The sequence below is a fragment of the Lissotriton vulgaris genome, chromosome 6, assembly GCF_964263255.1.
Source record: "Lissotriton vulgaris chromosome 6, aLisVul1.2, whole genome shotgun sequence".
In the NCBI taxonomy this organism is placed as follows: domain Eukaryota; kingdom Metazoa; phylum Chordata; class Amphibia; order Caudata; family Salamandridae; genus Lissotriton; species Lissotriton vulgaris.
The window spans coordinates 1283779768-1283799191 of NC_141694.1; the positions used below are offsets into that span (position 1 = coordinate 1283779768).

The following is a 19424-nucleotide window of genomic DNA, read 5'->3' on the forward strand; positions in this document are numbered from 1 at the left end:
TAAGTCTAACGAGGTCATGAAGAGCCGAAAGAGGCCAATAAAACGGTTAAGGGCCACCCCAGTACGTGCCAGAAGAACGGCGTCGTCCGCGTACAAGAGGACCGGGATGTTGGTCTCCCCTGCATGCGGAACGTCCACCGTTGAGGTGGCCAGGGCTGGCTCGAGTGCATTTATATATAGTGTAAAGAGGAGGGGGCAAGGATGCTACCTTGCCGCACCCCCCTCTCCGATTTAAAGTGGTTAGTACACCTTCCCTCCCGGGTGACTCTAACAGAGGCCTGTAGTCCGCGATGAAGGTCAGCTAAAAAACCCACTAGCGGGGGTCGATGCCCATGACTAAGAGGACCCTCCACAGCCTGGACCTGTTGACCAGATCGAAAGCTGAGGTATCGGTTTCCAATACTAAATTATCTAACTCTTTTCAATAATTTTTATAAAAACGTATATGCTAAGGATGTCTCCCACTCCCACACATAATCTTTAAAAAAATGTAAAGATCTTCCCCATCCTCCTTCGCATCCAGACACATTTTCTGATTTGGAGGCTGATATTATCCTTCAGGAAATCTTAGATGCTATTACATTTTTGAAAATAGCCAAGGCGCCCGGCCCTGATGAGTTTTCGATTGAACTTATTTTATCTTTGCCTTCATTGTTTGCTCTCAAGTTGTTAGAACTTTTTATTTATTTTATTTTTGTCTCCAAAGACAGTGGTTATTTTTTGGAAGTGTTGCTCACCATCATTCCTAAGCAAGATAAAGACTCAAAATTCAACTGTGACTGTAAGATCTTTTCTAAGAATATTGCTCTTCGACTTGAATCTGTTGTCCCTCTTCTTTTTAAATCCAACCGATCTGGTTTTATTAAGGGACGACTTGCTTTCAATATCACTAGAATGTTTTCTATTATTGTGAGCCTAGCTCATAGGTATACATCTTCACTTGCAGCTCCTTCCCTGGATGCTGAAAAAAGCTTTCAACTGTATTAATTGCCACTTTATGTTTACTTCTCTCCATTTGTTTGGGTGTGGACCAAAATGTATCTCCTTTATCAAATTTCGGCATTCTAATCCTCCAGCTAGTGTTTTAGTCAATGGCTGTTCTCCTCCCTATTTTTATTTACAAATGGGTACCAGACATGATTGTCTCTTTCTACTCTGTTATTTGTCCTGTGCTTGAAATCTTTCTTAGAGTGGATCCATTGCAATACACTTTTTTCCGGACAAAAACATGGCACTATGGAAGTCAATCTGCCCGCCTACCCCGATGAATTCTAATCCATAAATCCAAACTCCTAAATTCTCTGGATCAGTTTTTAAAATAAATCTCTTTATATTCCCCTATGTCTGGTTATGAACTTAATAAAACTGAACTCTTACCCCTAAATTCCCTCTGTAATCACTACATGTTCTCCAATACTAATTTTACATGGTGTCCCTCAAAAATTAAATACCTTGGCATTTAGTTTTCCTCCAGTTTAGGAGACACACTTGCTCACAACTTTACCATGTTGAAATCCAAAATACAATTGTTACTTTCATCCTGGTCCCCATTATTTCTATCATGGTGGGGAAGACTCAACACAATTAAAATAGTGATTGTCCCATATATTTTGTATACTATTCCTTGTTACCTTTTAAGATTCCTAAGTATTATTTTACACAACTGGATTCTATGTGCACTAAATTTCTTTGGAATAACAAATCCCTCTTACAGCACTTTCTCAGATAAAATATCCAAAATCTGAAGGTGGTGTTTGATTCCCAGATTTCAGATTATGTTATTCCTCTTTTCTAATCAGACAAATTTACACTTCATCTCATGATTTTCTAGATCGGTATACATCAATGGATCCTTTTGAACTTTTTTACTGCATGATTTTTCTATAAGAGATGTTATTGTTATGTCTAATTGTACCTTTATATCTAAAAATCCTATGCTAAAATGTGCTCCTTATTTATTCAATATGCTGTTATTTGATAAGTGTACTTTTCAACAGTGTTTTTTGCATTCCTCCATCTGATAACAAGTTTCTTAGGTTTCGTAACAGATCTTTCTATTTTAAACATTGGAAAGAAAAAACTAAAACTTATGTACGTCAATTGATGAATGGTGCTTCTATTGCTATCTTTGATTACCTACAAACACAATACCATTTGTCTCCATCCTTTCTAGAGGATTATACATTAATTACATGTTTTTTCCAATGTTTTGTCTCGACATACCACATGAACCCTGAACCATTAATACCAGTATCAGATGGTTTTATTGATCTCATTAAGCATGATACAGTTTCCGAAGTTGCACTTGTCTATAGAAACCTACTATCTCCAAGTTTGAGTTGATCTACAAGTTCTTTGGAATTACTATGGGAAGTTGATTTGTCCAGTACTTTCAGGCCCCTATTTTGGGATGAAATATGGTTTATATTGTTTACAACTTCCAAGGATTCTCACATCACCCAGTCACTTTTTAGGGCACGCTTAAGACAGCGCATGCGCTGTGAAAAAGAACTGTTGTATTGAAATTCTTTGACTTGTGGCACAACCAGCGATTCTTATTGGCTGTTGTCCGTGTCAATCAGAAATGCAGCTTTGTAATTGCTGCATTTCAGTAACAGTCTCTTCTTTGTGTGCTTAGCTCTGCTTCTGGCGATTTAACGCAGAGAGCATTTTGTTTGGCTAGTGCAGTGTCATGCCCTGTGAATTTTTTGTTTCACTGCTACTTTGTCTTTCTGCCCTCTCTTTGCAACAGGCAGTTAACTTAATCTCCAGGTGTAGTTTTCACACACCACCACCCGCCTTCCGGATAGTTATTTCTGGTTTGTGTTATTCTTGTCTAATCGTGCCTTCCTGCTTGTACGGTGCTGTCCGCAACATATTCATGGAACCTCTGGCAGTAAAACGCCCCCACTTAACCATCGTAGCAACTTTTACTATGTTCACACCCGCCCCTCCCATGTACAGTGTAAGGTTGTGCAAGCCAGAACGGCTGAAGGCGCCCCCACTCCCCTAGCTCTGTTTCCCTTGAGGTATGCCAGCTCACGGGAAGGTAGGACTTCCCCTGCATATAGATTACGGACATAACAAAATATTTTAACAATTGAAAGAGTGTTACTGTCAAAGCCTCTTGCGATGTTAGTCTTTCGACTCTACCTGTTTCTTCATGGAGGCCATCCAATAGGACTGTTTGTTCTTTAAATCATTAGCCCTTCATTCTTTTCCATGCCCTTCCCCTCTGTGATTGTAGTATCACGTGATTGGCCCTTTTGAATTGCAGGTTTGTATTTCTCCACAGAGTGTTATGCCATAACACCCGCACCCCTGTGGTGTTTCCAACTCCGCCCATGCCCCTATGTTGCTTCTTCGTCCGGCCCCTGTGTAGGTCTCCATGCATTCAGCAGGCGGCAAAGAACCGTACCAGGCAAAACAACAATTCCCCATGCATCACCTGGAAATAAATAACATCCCATTCCCAAGTCAAAATAAACAAACGCAGCTCTGCTGTGTTAAAAGCTCGCAATGCAGCACGAGTGGAAGAGCTTACAGTGGTCTGTTTTGAGCCAATAATATGATCGCTTGGTGGAGAGCAGTAATATGTGGCGGTACCATGCATTATTGTGTGCGCACAGGACAGAGCTGCACTGCCTTCTGTACAATGAATAGCAATACACCTGTCATCAAAGACAAGCCCCAAACCTGCCCAGCCCGGCAACCCCATACTGTTCCCCATTGATTCTTGTTCTCGGTGTGGATAATTTGCATCCCTGTCCACTACTTAGAAATATAAGCAACTGTAACAGGAGTGAATTTTATTATTTTCTATGCATCCGCATGCAGAGAATTGGCGGCTAATCCACTGCCCCAAGATCTTAATATTTAATGAGCTTAATAACCAGCAGCAAATAAGACAAGCATTTGCAAAGCAATAGGTCTCGCATTTGCGAGAGTTTAAGCTATTAGCATTGTAAATGACAATGGGCCATGTGTATCATTCAAAATTGCGATTGCAATTATCATTCAAAATTCTGCGAATTTCAGCGATTGCGATCGTAATTTAGCTAAGTGGTATGTGTGACAGCAAAACAGCCTTGAAAATAAGGAATCGCAAATTTGCGATTCCCTATTTTGCAATTGCATTTAAGGAATCGCAAACTGCGATTCCTTAAATGCAATGTATGAGGCCCAGAAAAAGTGCAATTTGGCCATAAGGAATCGCAAATTATCACCAACTTCAAGTTGGTGGTAATTTGCGATTTCTTTGGAAAATGCACTTTTAGGAATTTTTCAAAGTGCCATGTGGCGAACATACATGACCTTAGGGCATGTATGTGTGCCACATGTGCACACATGCACATTTCAGAGGTGCAACAGGGTGTCCTTTTGACACCCTTGAAATTACATTCTCAATTTGCGATTCTCTAATTGAGAATCGCAAATTGAGAATGCCTCCCCATTCATTCCTTTTGATCTCTAGGCCCATAGGAATGAATGGGGAGGTATTCCTTTATTGCAAATTGCAATTTGAGATTTGCAATTAAGGACTATGTAGGATTCGCAAAATTATTTGCAAATCCTACATACATAGCATTTTGCGATTCTCTAAAAATCGCTATTTGAGAATTGCAAAACGTAAGTTTCATACATACGGCCCAATGTCTTTTAGTTATGTTTTAAAAACCAAAACATAAATGAAAGGCATTGTCATTTACAATTCCAATAGCTGAAACTCGCGTAAATGCGAGACCTATTGCATTGCAAAAGCTTGTATTTATTTACCATAGAGTTGTCATCACACCAGAATGAGTTGCTACATTTTCTGCTTCTGCCTCATCTTTATGCTGGTATTGCTTAAAAGAAAATGGTTCATTATTACACATGCTATATAATTGTTGCCATGTTAAAGGTTTTAGAAATCAGTCTGGTCTAAATGTTTACAACTTTTTCAATGTAACAACCTGTTTACATTACAAAATGTGTTCCTAGGTTCCTTAAATCCTCATGTTGAATCTCTGTCTCCTAGACCAAAATTGTTCAATCTTTTTATTGCACTCACATTTAAGGTACTACTTTCATGTTGGATTGTACTTCTACCAGGTATGCCATTTCCCAAACTGAAATGTAAAGCTTAATTGCACATATATGTATTTTGTTTCTTCACAGGTGACAGATTTTTTTCCCCATGGAATGAGTCCATTTCTTTCATTTGTTTGGGGTTGATCTTTCCACATTCTCACCCTGAAAAAAACTTTCTCTGGATTTTCACAGTGGAGAATCTTCTGCAGATTGTCGGTGAGCCTATAACTCTGTGTGTGTAGACCCATGTTAACATTTATTTAGGTTCTTAACAGCAAGCACATGAGAAAATCGTATAAAATAATAATGTGATCATTATTCAAATGTAAATAGTCCAGACCCAGAAGTCAGCGCATTGTGTTGTGTTTATTAGCACCACTATTCGGTCATCTCAGTGGGCCAAGATGTGCCCATCATATTTTGGTTTCTAAGATCCAGTTGCAATCAGACACCAAACACACACACACAAACATGCATGTGCGACCACACAATCGCACACACTCCCCGATAGTGTTTTCTGCACCTAACCTATTTCTGGAGATGCTTCTGTTGCCACAGAAATATTCTCTGTGGAGCACTTAGATGCTCCATGGAGGAGCGTTTGCGCTATATCAAATACCTAAAGAAATACATATAATGCTTAAGAAGCAAAAGAACACCATTTTGCTTCAAAAGAGAGGATGCTTGTTCTGCAGGGTCAAGCTAATATCTACCTTAACTTTGTCACTGATAGCTAATGTCTGCCCTCATTAAAAAGGCAGTCACAAGGTATAATAGAAAATATTTTCCAGAGATTTCAACGGCACAGGCAATTTTGCTCTGATGACAATTTTGCAAAGCCATTTGCAGACTTCAGTAGTGCACTCTGACACTGGTCCTGATAATCATTCTTTTTTTTAAAAAAAATTATTTATGGAAAAGCTACATTGTTGAGCAGTCAGTCACCGCATAACTGGTATATTTACCCTGCACCTCTACTGATGGCATTTACAAGATCTCACCATTTACATTTAAGGCCAAGAATGATAAAAAAGACACTCTGGATCATTAAGCCAGGTGCAAATTCACCAGGCTCTGTGTCACATTCTGTACCATAATCTGGCTGTCATTGAGAAGTCATCAAGATATAGAATTGAATGAAACGGTGTCCCACACATGCATGCACCCAGCCCTGCATCTACGGGAAAGTTGTGGAGTTACCTTCAAGGTAGCACTCTGGCAAGCCATCGGGCCCCATCAACAGATTCCCTTCCTCATCATACTGCTCGGAGGTGCCAGGGGGGCACGTGGGCATCAGCAGCTCCTCTGTGGTTGGCTGAACTGTTGTAGGCTCGGGGGTAGTAGGCTCTGTAGTAGTTGTGGTGGTGGTGGTGGTGGTGGTGGTAGCGGTTGTTGTGGTAGTTGTAGGTGTTGTGGTGGGAAGCCTGGTTGTCTTTATCACTTCGAGGCCAATCAGCGGCTTCCCGCCCAAACTCAATATTGGTTTACCCTGGCCTGATGCCAATGGTTTACCAGATCGTCCAGATCCAATGAAAGGTAATCCATCCGGACCCACGAGGGGAGCTCCTTGAAGATCTGTAGTTCGGAAGGATAGAAGAGAAGGCATTACACTCATTTTACTTCTCTGCCAAACATATTCTAATGCACTGCTGTAGAGTGTAGGGATAGGAGAAGTGCTGCTTTTACAGTCATAGAACCAGATGTATGACCCTCGCAATGTGTGAGTCACAAATTGTGTTGTTTTGCGACTCGCAAAATGTTATTTACAATAGTGTCTCAGGCACTGTTTGCAATTCCTGGTGGGGTCTCAAATTGAATGCTTCATTAATATTCATGAGGCGGGTGCAATTTGTGACCCCTTTGGGAATGGCTAGCACTCCCCGGGGTGTTGGCCTGCTGGGGTCAGCAGACCACCATGTCTGGACTGGTTTTTCAATAAAGCAGTTTAAAAAAAAAATGCTGCCCTTACTAAAAGTAAAACGGGATGCATTTAAAAAAGAAAAATGAAACGTTTCTGTTTAAGTTTTTTGCTCTCAATAAATATTTTCATATCCATTCACAAAGTGGAAGGGGTCCCCAGGGAACCCCTTCCCATTTGAGAGTGGCTTACCACCTACTTGAAGTAGGTGGTAAACTGTGAGTGTTTTGCAACCGCAATTGCGGTCGCAAAACAATCGTACATTGAAGTGCGACTTCCTATTAGGAAGGGAGGCCCTTGGCATGCCCCTTCCTAATATAGAGTCGCAAACCCTATTTTGCGAGTAGGTAATAGTTACTGACTCGCAAAATAGGGTTTGTACATGGGGCAGACCTATTATGCGGTCGCAAACTGGCTGATTCTCCATTTGCAACCCAAAAAAATGGTCATACATCTGACCCATAAATTATTAAGTTAATCTGCAGATTTTTATGTGGTATCACTTGGCCCATCATCTCTTTACATACATAACATCTATTTGAAAGAAAAGAGTTTTCGTTTTTGGGTGCAATGAGGGTGCACTTTTAGACAAACCATGCTCCATGTAGGTTCAACGCTGCAGGCAACATCTTCCTGGTACACAGATAACCGCTATGACCGTAGTCTATGTGTAGCTTAAGCCACTTTGGTCCATTGGGCAGTGCTTAATTTGTGCCAGTTGTTCCAGTTGCAGACACCAGTGGACAGTTTTGGGGGGAGTGGGACTTAATTTTCAGATTAGAGTGTGACACAAAGTAAGAGAGAAAAAGGGAGAAATAAATAGGAATAGAAAGACAGGAAACACGGTTAAAGGAAGAATAAAAAATATATGAAACAGAACTCTCAAGAATGAGGTGAAGAAAGACTAGACAGGAATTGCAGGGTGGGGAAAGGAAGAGGCGCGAGGTGGAATCAAGACCTGATAGACTGGGCATTTGGCAACCCCAACTTTCATCAATGCTGGCATTCAGCATCGCCACTGGCGAGCACCTAAGAAAAACTTTGGGCCTTGCATTTACTTTGTAAACAAATTAAATGCCGCCAAGAAAGCATTTGTCTGATTCGCAGAGTGGGCTTTACAGTCAAACCCGTGGGTCTCACGTACCCAGAATTAGTGAGAGATGACAATTTAGTGGTTACTTAGTGAAATATAGTGAAATATAGTGCTACCAATCAAAGATGTACTTTGCTTACTTGGTGGCAAGTAAAGTATCCTCTGGCCCATGTGTAAAAACAAACTGGTGCAGTCTCCTTGAATATTCACCTGACTTTCACACTTCTCTGTTTGGCCTAATACTGTACATTATGTTGACATACAAAAGATGATCTTTCTGACCAATTGAAAAAACAGTACACACATACCTGTGGAAAATTAGAAGAAACATACCTGCCTTAAATTCTCACTTGACGCAGAAATACGGAGACATCTTTGAGAAACTATCAATATTTGCCCTTTAGGAACTTGAGTGTTTTGAATGTTATCAGGGAAGCGTTTAGAAATCAAAATAACAAACCCCTCTTGAATTCAATGTTTTGTGTTTTTTACTTTTCTAAAGGCCTCCTAACTTGTGCATCGACTGCTGGTTGGCATTTGGGATTCTCTAGCAGAGCTTCACGAGAAGAGAAACATTGCTGGATGTGTTGGTTGTAAACTTTAGCTGTGGGCCATGAGATTCCAAATGAAATCTCAGCTTCCGCATTTGATCAGTTTGGGTGCCCTTGGGAGTATTACTTCATGTCTGCAACTCATTTCCCCTTAACTGCCAAAAATCTCAGAGTGCCTTCGGTGGTGCATACTTCAGAGCGTGTTGTACAAAGAAATATTAATACTGAAGCAATGCAAAGTCCCTGAGTGCCCGATTGTGGGTGGAGACCCAAGTCACCTTCACCATAGAGCCACGGTCAGAAATAAGCAAATCGAGAAATCTGTGAGCAGGTTCTTCATTCATAAAGCATCTTCTGCAGAGAGGGTTACTTATCAACATGCACTAGTCCATGTTATTTAAATCTTTATTCGGTTTCATATATTAAAACCATAAAAGCACAAGTTCAAATATAATAAATACAATTCACAAAGGGACATACCAGGTTTAACAGTAATATGTACAAATATAGAGATGCCAAGGCTCCAATAACACACAGATGTTACCAGATGAACGAATCACTCAAAATAACGCATTAACCCATTCCATTGGCTGACGCAAACTCACTACCTTGCGGGTGCTGCGAATAACCGTTGACCGACGCAGTCCCGCCCACTCAATAGAACGCCTGTACCGCGGCGGAATGTCCCCCGCGGTAAACGGGTTATTACCCCACTCATGAACCGGTCTACGTGCACTAGATTAGAACGGTGGAGGTTTTCCGTAAACAAACCTACATTTTATTCCATGAGGCCCAGACTCTTACTCATATTCGCTATCCTGCAAACAAACTGTGCTCTTGGCATTGGTGTAACACCAACCGACAGGACTGCCTTGCAGAATGTAGTGAGCGGGCCCCTGGGATTCCTTTTCCTATGGTCGCACTACTTAACTAACCGCGCCACTTTCGCATCCACCCAAAATCAAAGGTTTAAAGGATGGTGAGGCTTGAACCTTACACCAGCGTCTGCAGCCTCAGTTTATTAGTAGAGCTTGTATCTCTTGCCAGTGTTTGTGTTTTTAGTAACAGTTCACTTTTGGCCTGATGCAGTGTCTGAAGCTTTCAGTCGGAATTACACTTGGCAGGGGCCTCAGTTTCCATGACACAGTAATAGTTGCTTGCTATCACTGTTAGGGGTCTTGTTTTTAATAACACCTGGGTTAGGAGCTGCCTTTGATGTCTGAGACTCTTCCTTGTAATAACAAAGTGGACCTGCCCTCCTGATGTCAGTTATTTAGTGCAGGAGGGCTCCTGAATGAGAAACAAGGCCTGGGGCACAACATTCAAACCAAGGTTAGTGCCAGAGCTCCAGCAGTGACTGTTTTAGAGAATGTGGCATGTAAGAAAGTGCACTGCACCTGCCACAGAGAGGTACCTCTCGCCACAGTCTGTGCTGCACCATCATGGCCATATATAATGATGCAGAACGAAAGAGACCGAGTGGCATATTCACAAGAGAGGGGAGCTGCACCACATTTGGCAGCGCTGCGCTCTGATATTTTCAAAACGCAGGGATGCGCTGTATTCACGAATACGGTGCACCCCTGTGTTTCTCCAAGTGCTGGTGTAAAAAAAAAAACTGTGTAGAACCAGTCCAGAAACCCTGTTGCTATGTTGAGAGGGTGCCTGCACTGCAGGAACAATTGTTTATGTGCAGGAAGGGAAGAAATCAAAGGAGAATGAATCACAAATACAGTTATTACCAGGGGCTAGGGTTCTGGTATATCGAAGACCCTCACTCACATGCGACACGTGGACATAAACATTCAATAATGGCAATTCGAACCTTCTATGTGTGCTACAGGATCACACATGGAAAGAGCAAAAAACGAGAAGAAATAACTTATCCTCGTAGCTCCATTCTAACGCCAGGTATTCCATGGCATTGGTTTTTGGTGCTGCCTCAACCTTGTAAACCTGGGGCAGTGTCAAAAAGCAATGGGTGTTGCGGTGGAACGCCCACAGCAACACCCATTGCACGCCCCTGTGCCACAGAGGACTGCTGTGGAAAAAAGCATATTTACAAGGTGCCATTCAGTCACGCAAAGTGGCTTAGCGCCACCTTGTAAATGTGGAAAATGGCGCTACGCCACGGGAGCATAAAATAAATCGATGCTCCGGTGGAGGTGCGGGCTTGAAAATATGCCCCCGGATCTTCTATGAAGTGAAGCTTTGAAACTAACTCAAGTCAAGTAAGAGAAGCAGAAGTCAGGCAAGGTAAAGGGAGAGGTCCCAGGCCTCAGGTTTACATTGGTGGTCCAGTCCTGGTCTTGATCCCCTCCATTGGCCCGTCCCAACAAGGGTTGCCACCTCATTAGAAAAAAATACCACCAATTTGTGAACGTTTTGCTATGCTAGAGCAGCCTAGAGTTGATAGGTCAAAAAGAATTTGTGTACAAATGTTAAGTGTTCTTTTGTAGCATGACTATTACCACTGCTCGCTCTAATAACCATTCTGAAATGATTTAGACACCTCTCAAATACACTTTAACTGATTTTTGTTATGTGTTTTTTCTGTATTGAGTTTGCATTTCAGAAAAGAAACAATTCAAGGGTTCATTTCTTTTCACAAAATTTGAATTCTCCTGGACTTAAAAATACAGGCCAGAACTAAAAAAAGCAACATGGCAGCACTATCGAGGAGAGTTCCCTAGGGGAGGCTGATTCTGTACAAGCCAGCAATCATTAGCAATCATTCTGTAAATAATGTAGGAGTGTGAGAGTTTGCAGCAGTGCTTTCTCCAGACCATAGGAAAGCAGGTATTGCCAGTTGGTGGCTGCATTATTATCTTCTAAGTGCTACAAACCCCAGTAATGTGCCCTTCTTCTAGTACAGTCTTCTCAGTGCTTTAGGATCAGCTTTCCCAAGAGGTGCCTTCTACTAGGCGGTTCCAGCAATAATCCTCTTCAAAGAGTGACCTCTCAGAGCTATAAAATCCCAGCAGTGCTCCCTTATCTCAGGAGTGCCTTCTATGTGGCAAATAGAAAGGGTGACCGGCCTTCACCAGCAGTGCATTCTCCGCAAGTGCTTTCGGATCTCAACAAGGGTCATCGTCCTTCAGCAGTGATCTCTTAGCGATAGAGGCCTACAAAAGTGTGAGCTTTGCAAGCTATAAACTCTTGGGGGCATATTATCAAGAACAGCGTTAAAAATGATCGCCGGTTTAGCGGCAGAAAACTGCTGCTAAAGTGGCGATAATGGACTTGATAATATGCCCTTGAGAATTCCATTCCATCCAGTTCTGCTGTGAACATGGGCTTCAATTGGAATTCACCAGGGCATATTATCAAGCCCATTATTGCCGCTTTAGAGCCAGTTTTCTGCCCCTAAACCATTTAACGCCGTTCTTGATAATATGCCCCTTGGTACCGTAGGACATCAGCAGTGTGATCTGATGTCCTAAGGTACTAGAGTACATTCTGAGCTTCATCCAGCAGTGCCTTCTCAGTTGCTTTATGCTCCTAGTTTAGTGCCAGCCAATAGCAGTGCTTCGCCATTAAATAGAACCTTATCAGTGTGACCTTCTTCCAGCTGTGACATTTCAGGTAGCACCAGCTTCCCTCTGGTGCACGTTATGCGTGCCAGAGGGCATACATGCACCGTTTTGCACTGCATGTGCCTTTCTCACTATTTCAGTTCAAACGCCTATGATTTTTCATGGTTCCATGTGCGAGTAGGGAGCTTCTAGGTACCATCAATTTTCGATGGGTTGGCACTAGTGTCCTGAAGCCATCCTTATCGCCCACAAAATCTTTGCTTCTGTTTGGATATGTTGCTGGTGTAATTAAGTAAGATCCAAAAGAACGCTGCAATAAGGTAGGCATTTGGGGCTGCATTATGCAAAGAGCGCGCTGCTCCTGTTTGCACCAAGGCACACCTTTAACAAGAAGTTCCTTATTACAGATAATACGGTGATCCAAGGGTAGACACAAATTGTAGCTACACAGGAGGCATTGCTTAAGTGAAAGGCAGACCAGCTGCTTCTCTAACATAACACGTGTATTTATAAAGCGCATTTATCACCCGTGGGTCTCAAAGGGCTAAATAACAGATGTTTATTGTTGCCCAACTCAATGGTACTCATTTTATCGACCTCAGATGGATGAAAGGCTGAGTGGACTCGCCGGGTTTGAACCTGTGACCATGAGGTCGAACACAGGCACCTACAGTGGATGCATTAGTCCAGTAAGCCACCAGACCCGGATTTCACAGTACAGGCGACACACAGCCTGCTTTACAAAGGAAGGTCAATGACCCCCCTGCAGATGGGTGAAGTGCATGGCTGCACCCACTTGCAAGAGGGAGTCTGGAGAGTGTATGGGACCTATTTACCGACTTTCAGAGGGCATCACTGACTGTGCACCACCACCTTGTGGAAAACAGATGCCGGGCCTTCTGATGGCCTCTTTAGCTCTGAGCCTGTGTATATAATATGGCTTGGGCACAGAAGCAAAGGATTTCCCTCATTTGCATGGTGCCATGCCTACATGCAAATGAAGGACTGCTCCTTTTGGTTCACACCAACACTACATGGGTGTCAGCACAATCTGTATTATAGAAGGAGTCTGTGCCATATTTAGTAAAAATTAAAGCATCCCTGGGCACAGAAAGCAGTTGTCCTCTTTGGGCCAGGTAGCTGAAGTTCCAGACTAAACCACAGTCCAGCCCACTAACAGAGCATTTCTTGATAGCGTATAAGTGTATGTTGTGTAAATTAATGATATTTCAGACAAAAAAGAAATCAAACGTGAAACAGACCCTGGACCTCTTTACAGAGTTTCCCAGCTCCGTTCTCACTAACTGAGATCTTAGTATTAGAAGAATATTTTTTATTTCACATGATATTAGAAACCATATATTTTGAGTTTATTGTGATATTTACATTACCATCAAAGAAAAAGGTGTGCTATCTGTATAAAAGTGTATCTCCAATTATAAAGCACGTACTTGCGGTCCGAACACCTGCTTGTTAAATAGTAAAATGCTACTTTTTTTCTCCAGAAGTTGTGAGAAAAAGTACAGAGCTCCTCCTTTTTGCAGAGTCGAGAATCTGTCGCTCATAAGGACAAGTAAGAGTAGATGGAAGAAGGGAAATTAGGGAGTGTAGGATCTAGGTGGCGTTCAAGCCCAGCGGTCTCTGCGAAGTCGAACTCCTTTCAATGCCCATCAAACATTGGGGGAGGGGCATGAGAAGACTGTTGGCATCCACCCAGAGCAGCAGGTAGTGGCAGATGTTTTGGGTGGGCTCTGCCAAAACAGCTAAACAAATGATGTTTCAAGCACACTCACATTGCATCTTGTGACAAGCATTGGCAAAGCCAATAGGTCTCCCAATGACTTTGCTGTTTTTTCTTTTTATTTACCGATCCGATATGGACTGATAAATAACAAAACGTAGCACAAAAGCATTTTTTTAGGCGGTAGTAACACAGAGCACTCAAGTGGAAGAAGCATAACAGGGGCAAGCAATGCGGAGGGCAGGGATCAGAGCAACACGGAAGGCACAGGTAGGGCAAAGCAATGTTGAGGGTGGGCTGGAAGCAACATGGGCGAGAAAGAGGAATGGGGAGCTGTACAAGAAGCACATGTGGACCAATAGAAAACTGAGGGGGTGGGAGACAAGCACACAGGCGAGGAAGAAACAGCAGTACATGATAATTACGCACTTATATAGCGCACGACTACCCGGAGGCATCTCAGCACTTGTACGAATACCGCCAAGGAACCCCTTTCTGGCCTTTGCCTGTGAGGAGCCCACTCCTTGCACCCCCAAGGTGAAGTCAGGCATCCTCAGCGTTGTTGGGGCTGTTGTAGAGATTAAGCAAGCTATTGCCCAGAGGTGCAGGGTGGGGCTCATGATCAGAATAGGCACCGAGGCGAGAATTATCAGGTCCGAGGAAATTGAGCCCGAGACCCGCTGAGGTGGGAATTGAACCCTGGTCCCAGCCAGACTACTGCATCAGAGTCTGCCACTCTAACCATTGAGCATCACTTCTCTACGAGTACATGAGGGACACATCTGGAAAGTGAATACACTCTTTTACAGTGCATACTGTTCCGAACCTTAAATGAGCTTCTCCAAACAGCACCTACTATTGTACTCAGGTTGCTGCAACTCAGGTCATACGCTTATTCCATACACTTGTCACAAGAATGCAATCTGCCAAACTTTGGGAAAATTTGATAAGGACCAACAATGCAATTAGAGAGCCAGGTACATCGATGAACATGTCACACACCAACATTAAATCCAATGGAGCACGTCCTTCACACAAGTATAAGACACCCCCAGTCGGCCATCATTTTTTTATTTTTGTAAACTTGGACAGACAAGTTCCTAGAACCAGTGGTCACTTCATTTATCTGCGAATTCTGCTGTTAACCACCAACTCGAGAATCGAGAAAAAAAACAACTTAGAGCTTATGCTGGAAGACTCAGTTTAATAGAAGTAATGTGATGAGGTAACACTACAAAGTCTCCAGATGGGGGCAAAGTGTTCCGACAGTTTTCAGAGCAGAGCCAGAATTGTGGACGCATGGAAAATTCATAGCACAAAAGCAAGCAGGTTTACAAAAGGAGTAGAATAAATCAAATAATTTCAATAAACTTCACTTGGTGATGCCTGAATGATAAATATTCTCTGAATCCCGATTTTCACGCATTATCATTTATTTGCAATATAGTTTTATCAGTTAAACTGTATGTCTGCGCATATTTAGTGGCCATTTCAATGGAATATGTGATGTCTGTACATGATCGTGCGCTACCACAAAATGCTTTAGTTGGATTAAAAAATCGCCTCCTCTTGTCCATTAAAGAGAGATGGGTCGTGAAAGTTTGTCATTCTAAAAATAAGAGCATGGTTCAAAAAAGTTTGGATAGCAATGGTTTTGATGATCATGTGTGTCATGCATATCTATTAGCTGTCCTTGTTCTACTTTTAAGATGGTATAGTAATAACTGAATACATTTGAGTCATGTCTATTCCTTGGGCACGTTGTAAGAACATTGATGGCATAGCATTAGGTGTCCTCCATTGCCTGTACATTTACTGAGAGTGCATATGTGTGGTTTCTGAATATGTGTGCCATCTTTGCTCGTGATAACAAATTCAACATTCTTGCAGTCTGGCATCCAGGACATGCAGGAGGTTGTCAATGGCATAGAAGTCGGTCTTGACTTTTTGATAATGTAGGCATGATAGGAATATAAGTAACTAGCTTACCCGTCGCGCGTTGCTGCGATCTCAGAAGAAAGGAAATTCAAGGAAACTCGTTATGATAACATTAAATTTACATTGTGTCATTGTTATTGAAACGTATTCATTTTATTTTTGAAAACATTTCTAAGTGTGGCTTGAACAGTGCGTCCTCGATTGGCTTCCAATCTGGATTCTGGTTGCTCTCCTGTTTAATACGAGCGGGCTTTAGCAGTGCGTAATTGATCGTTTTCCAATCTTGATTCTCGTTGCTCTCCTGTTTCATTCGAGCAGGCTTGAGCAGTGCATAATCAATCTGTTTCCAATCTTGATTCTTGTTGCTTGTTCGTTTGAGAATTATGGCCTTGAGCAGTTTGTATTCGAACAGCTTCTAATCTTGCTTCCCGTTGCTCTTCTGTTTTTGAAGCTCGTAATGCCTTTTTCTTTCGTGCTTCTGATGTAAATTGACCAATTGATTTCCGTTTGTGGGTCATAACTGTCGATGATGCTCACAAATTCTCTGTCTATTTCAGTATTCGAAAGATTATGAGGGCCCTGGGGGGCCGATTAAAAAAATTATTTTGACAGAAACCTTTGCGGGAGTGTACTCAACAACTTCCCAAAGTTTCATGGCGATCTGATGAATGGTGTAGTAATGCATAAAAAACAAACAGACAGACAGACAGACATACTTTTGTTTTTATATATATAGATTTAGAGGTAGCCTGGAGATGGAGCTGTGACCCCTGGCACTGCCTATGTGACCGCTAGCTTCAGCGGTTGCAAAATCAATGCCAAGAGCACAGGAGGGACTTATCCAAATGAGCATCAGGGCTTTTCCCTTCTTGTTTTTTAGCCATTTGTTTATTAATCCTATTGTGTAAAATATACACTATTAGTGTAATTAAAAAGGGAGCACCAGGAGCTGGAACGGAATCCTCACTGGCAGCTGAATTAAATGGAAAATGCTTTTAAATGTATATTGTGTGCATGCTTGCAAGAAAGAGTGTGTTTGTGAGAGAGACAGTGCGTATGTATGTGTACATATGTTTGTGTGTACGTAGGAGCATGCAGACATGGGAGTGAAAGTGAGTGCGTGTCAGTGACAGGTAGGTAGGAGTGAGGAGTACGTTTGAGTGTCAGTGAAAATGAATGAGTCTGAGTGATTGAGAATGAGTTAGAATGGCAGCAAGTAAGTGACAGAAGGGGAGTGAGAGCGAAAAAGCAAGAATGATATTGAGGCCATGTTAGAGAGTGTGAGTGAGTGTGAGTGAGAATGAGTGACAGTGAGTGACAGTAAGCCAGTGTAACGGTGAGTTAGGATAACAGAGAACAAACGAGTGAGAGTAAGAATAATTGAAAGCGAGTATGAGTGAGAAAATATGATTGAGAGTAAGAGTGAGTGTGAGTGTAAATGAATAATAGACAATGATTACTTTAGGGTGAGTGAAAATAACTGAAAGTGAGTGAGAATGAGGGAGGGGAAGAGTGAATGCAAGTGACTGAGGCTGAAAGAGAAAATGTGAGTAAATCAGATAAGAGTGAGTGCTGTTGGGGGAGTGCAGGTGAGAGAAAATGACTGAATGAGAGTAAGAGTGAGTGCAAGAAAGTGAGTGAGAATGAATGAGTCCAAGTGAGGAGAGGAAGAGGGAGAGGGGAGGGAAGGCAAGGGAAGAGAAGGGTTGACTGGGTCAAAAACAAAGCTGATCATGGATTGTTTTCAGTTCCTGAGACTGAATGGGAAGTGTCTCTTAGATGAGATATCAGTAGATTTAAATACAGGTAAGAGTACCCTGATTTGACTGTTGGGTAAAATATCAGAAATCAACTTCATAAGTCTGAGGTTAGTAAGCCTGAGAGAGCAGTTAACAGGATGTAAGTGTGTTAAAGGAAAATATATAATACCTAACATGGAAACTGCGCAAGACTTAGAGAGTCAGAAGGGGTCCATATTGTAGACAGGGGACTGTCCATTTATTCTAAGAAACAGAAGCTGGGGAGCAGCTGCTAGAAAAGGAAACTAAAGGGAAAAAGATGTTCATGGGAATCAGTCCAGTTCAAAATGTAATTGCAGTCCTTTTATAATCTTGCTGAACCAGTGGTAGCCCTTAGCTTGAATACGGAGCAAGTGGTCTGTGTGCCAGAGGATGTATACATGTTCAGTGACTGCCTTGGCCTATATGGTAGGAGAAAGTACTTTGTTTCCATACTAATTAAGTTGGTGTCCTCAGTGTTCCTATGCCGGCAACCTCTAAGAGAGAGGAGGTGGAGGATAAACTATAAACTTAGCCTTCCTCTTCAATGGAAATGAGTAGTGGCAGTTTGTTGCTTTCACCTACTTTAGGACACAAGGTGAGTCCTACACGGTGTCATATATCCCTGACATACATTCAGGAGGTAGAATATCAATATCAAAGCAATACTGTGAGTTAGAGTGATTTGTTAAGCTTATATGGGTATCTATGGAAGCAACAGGAAAAACAGGTAGTAACTTGCCCTAATAGCAAGAGGAGTCCCCATGTGTGCAGCGTAAACATAAATGGCACTGTGTTTTACCATTAAGGGTGGTATAGATTCAATTCAATTTAATTCAAGGATTCTTTATTCGATGATTAAAAATCACCATAAAAGCACATACATATATACATAAGTAAAAAATTCATTAAATCATTTTCAAAATCCCAATTATAATAATTATTGTTTACATGTTACAAAAAGGTAAAGGGGATTATGACACTTTAAAAAAGATTAATAACAATTTTTAGACATCATTATTCTCCTCTGGTTACCCTTAAACGAACCGCCACTTTAATAAAAATTCATTATGCAGCACAATGTTAAAGGGTCAGATGCTTTCTGTAGGTAGATTAGGGCCTCTTTAGCATGTTCCAAATTGGCTTGTTTTAAAATTTTCACTAGAAATCTGCGCCTTGGCATGGTGAAAAAAGGGCAGAGTAGTACAAAGTGAAGGGAATCCTGCGGAGACCTATTGTCGCAGCCGCAGGATCCCTTCTGCTCAATTGTTGTTGAGAACCCTGCTGGTGATGCCAGTAAATATGGAAGTAAATTTAATCTAAAGCGACACATCAGAAATCTGTCCTGAGCATTATGCATGAGGTACAAATATGGCTCCATTCCCTCGACGCTCTTGACCAGGTTGTGAGCCTTCATTGTCTTTTTGAGCCCTTCAGCCTCAGCTCTCTGTTGTGCTTTTTGCTCTAAAAAAGCTTTTTTTACTAACATCTTGTGCTGGGATACAATTGCTACAGGGTTGGTGAAGAGGTTCCTATAGCCAAGGGCCTCTAAGGTACTCTTTACATAATTGAGCCATGGTATTCTCATACATTTATCCCTTTCTAAGCAATCATTTAAAATTTCTCTGCTTAGAGACGCGTCAGGGTTGACCCAAATTTTTAACCAGGCCATTATTGGCCTAAGTTTTACCAGATCTTCTAGGTAAGGCCTCCCTAGTTCCCTGTGTGCTATAAAACCCGCAGTGCTTGGGGGTACCCTCAGGATGGTTCTTAGGTATTTATTTTCCTCCCGCTGA

General features: G+C 42.0%; 1 protein-coding gene across 2 annotated transcripts in view; it reads right to left on the reverse strand.

The window, feature by feature from the left end:
• Window positions 1-19424, reverse strand: part of FNDC1 (fibronectin type III domain containing 1) — a 1121378-nt gene that overhangs the window by 523063 nt on the left and 578891 nt on the right. For both annotated transcript variants that reach the window (XR_015296657.1, XM_086927416.1), the window contains exon 11: window positions 6274-6648. Coding sequence is in view for 1 of the 2 variants with exons in the window: in XM_086927416.1 (XP_086783542.1) it covers window positions 6274-6648 (375 nt within the window). In the remaining variant the exon portion in view is untranslated. The remainder of the gene's footprint in view (window positions 1-6273; window positions 6649-19424) is intronic.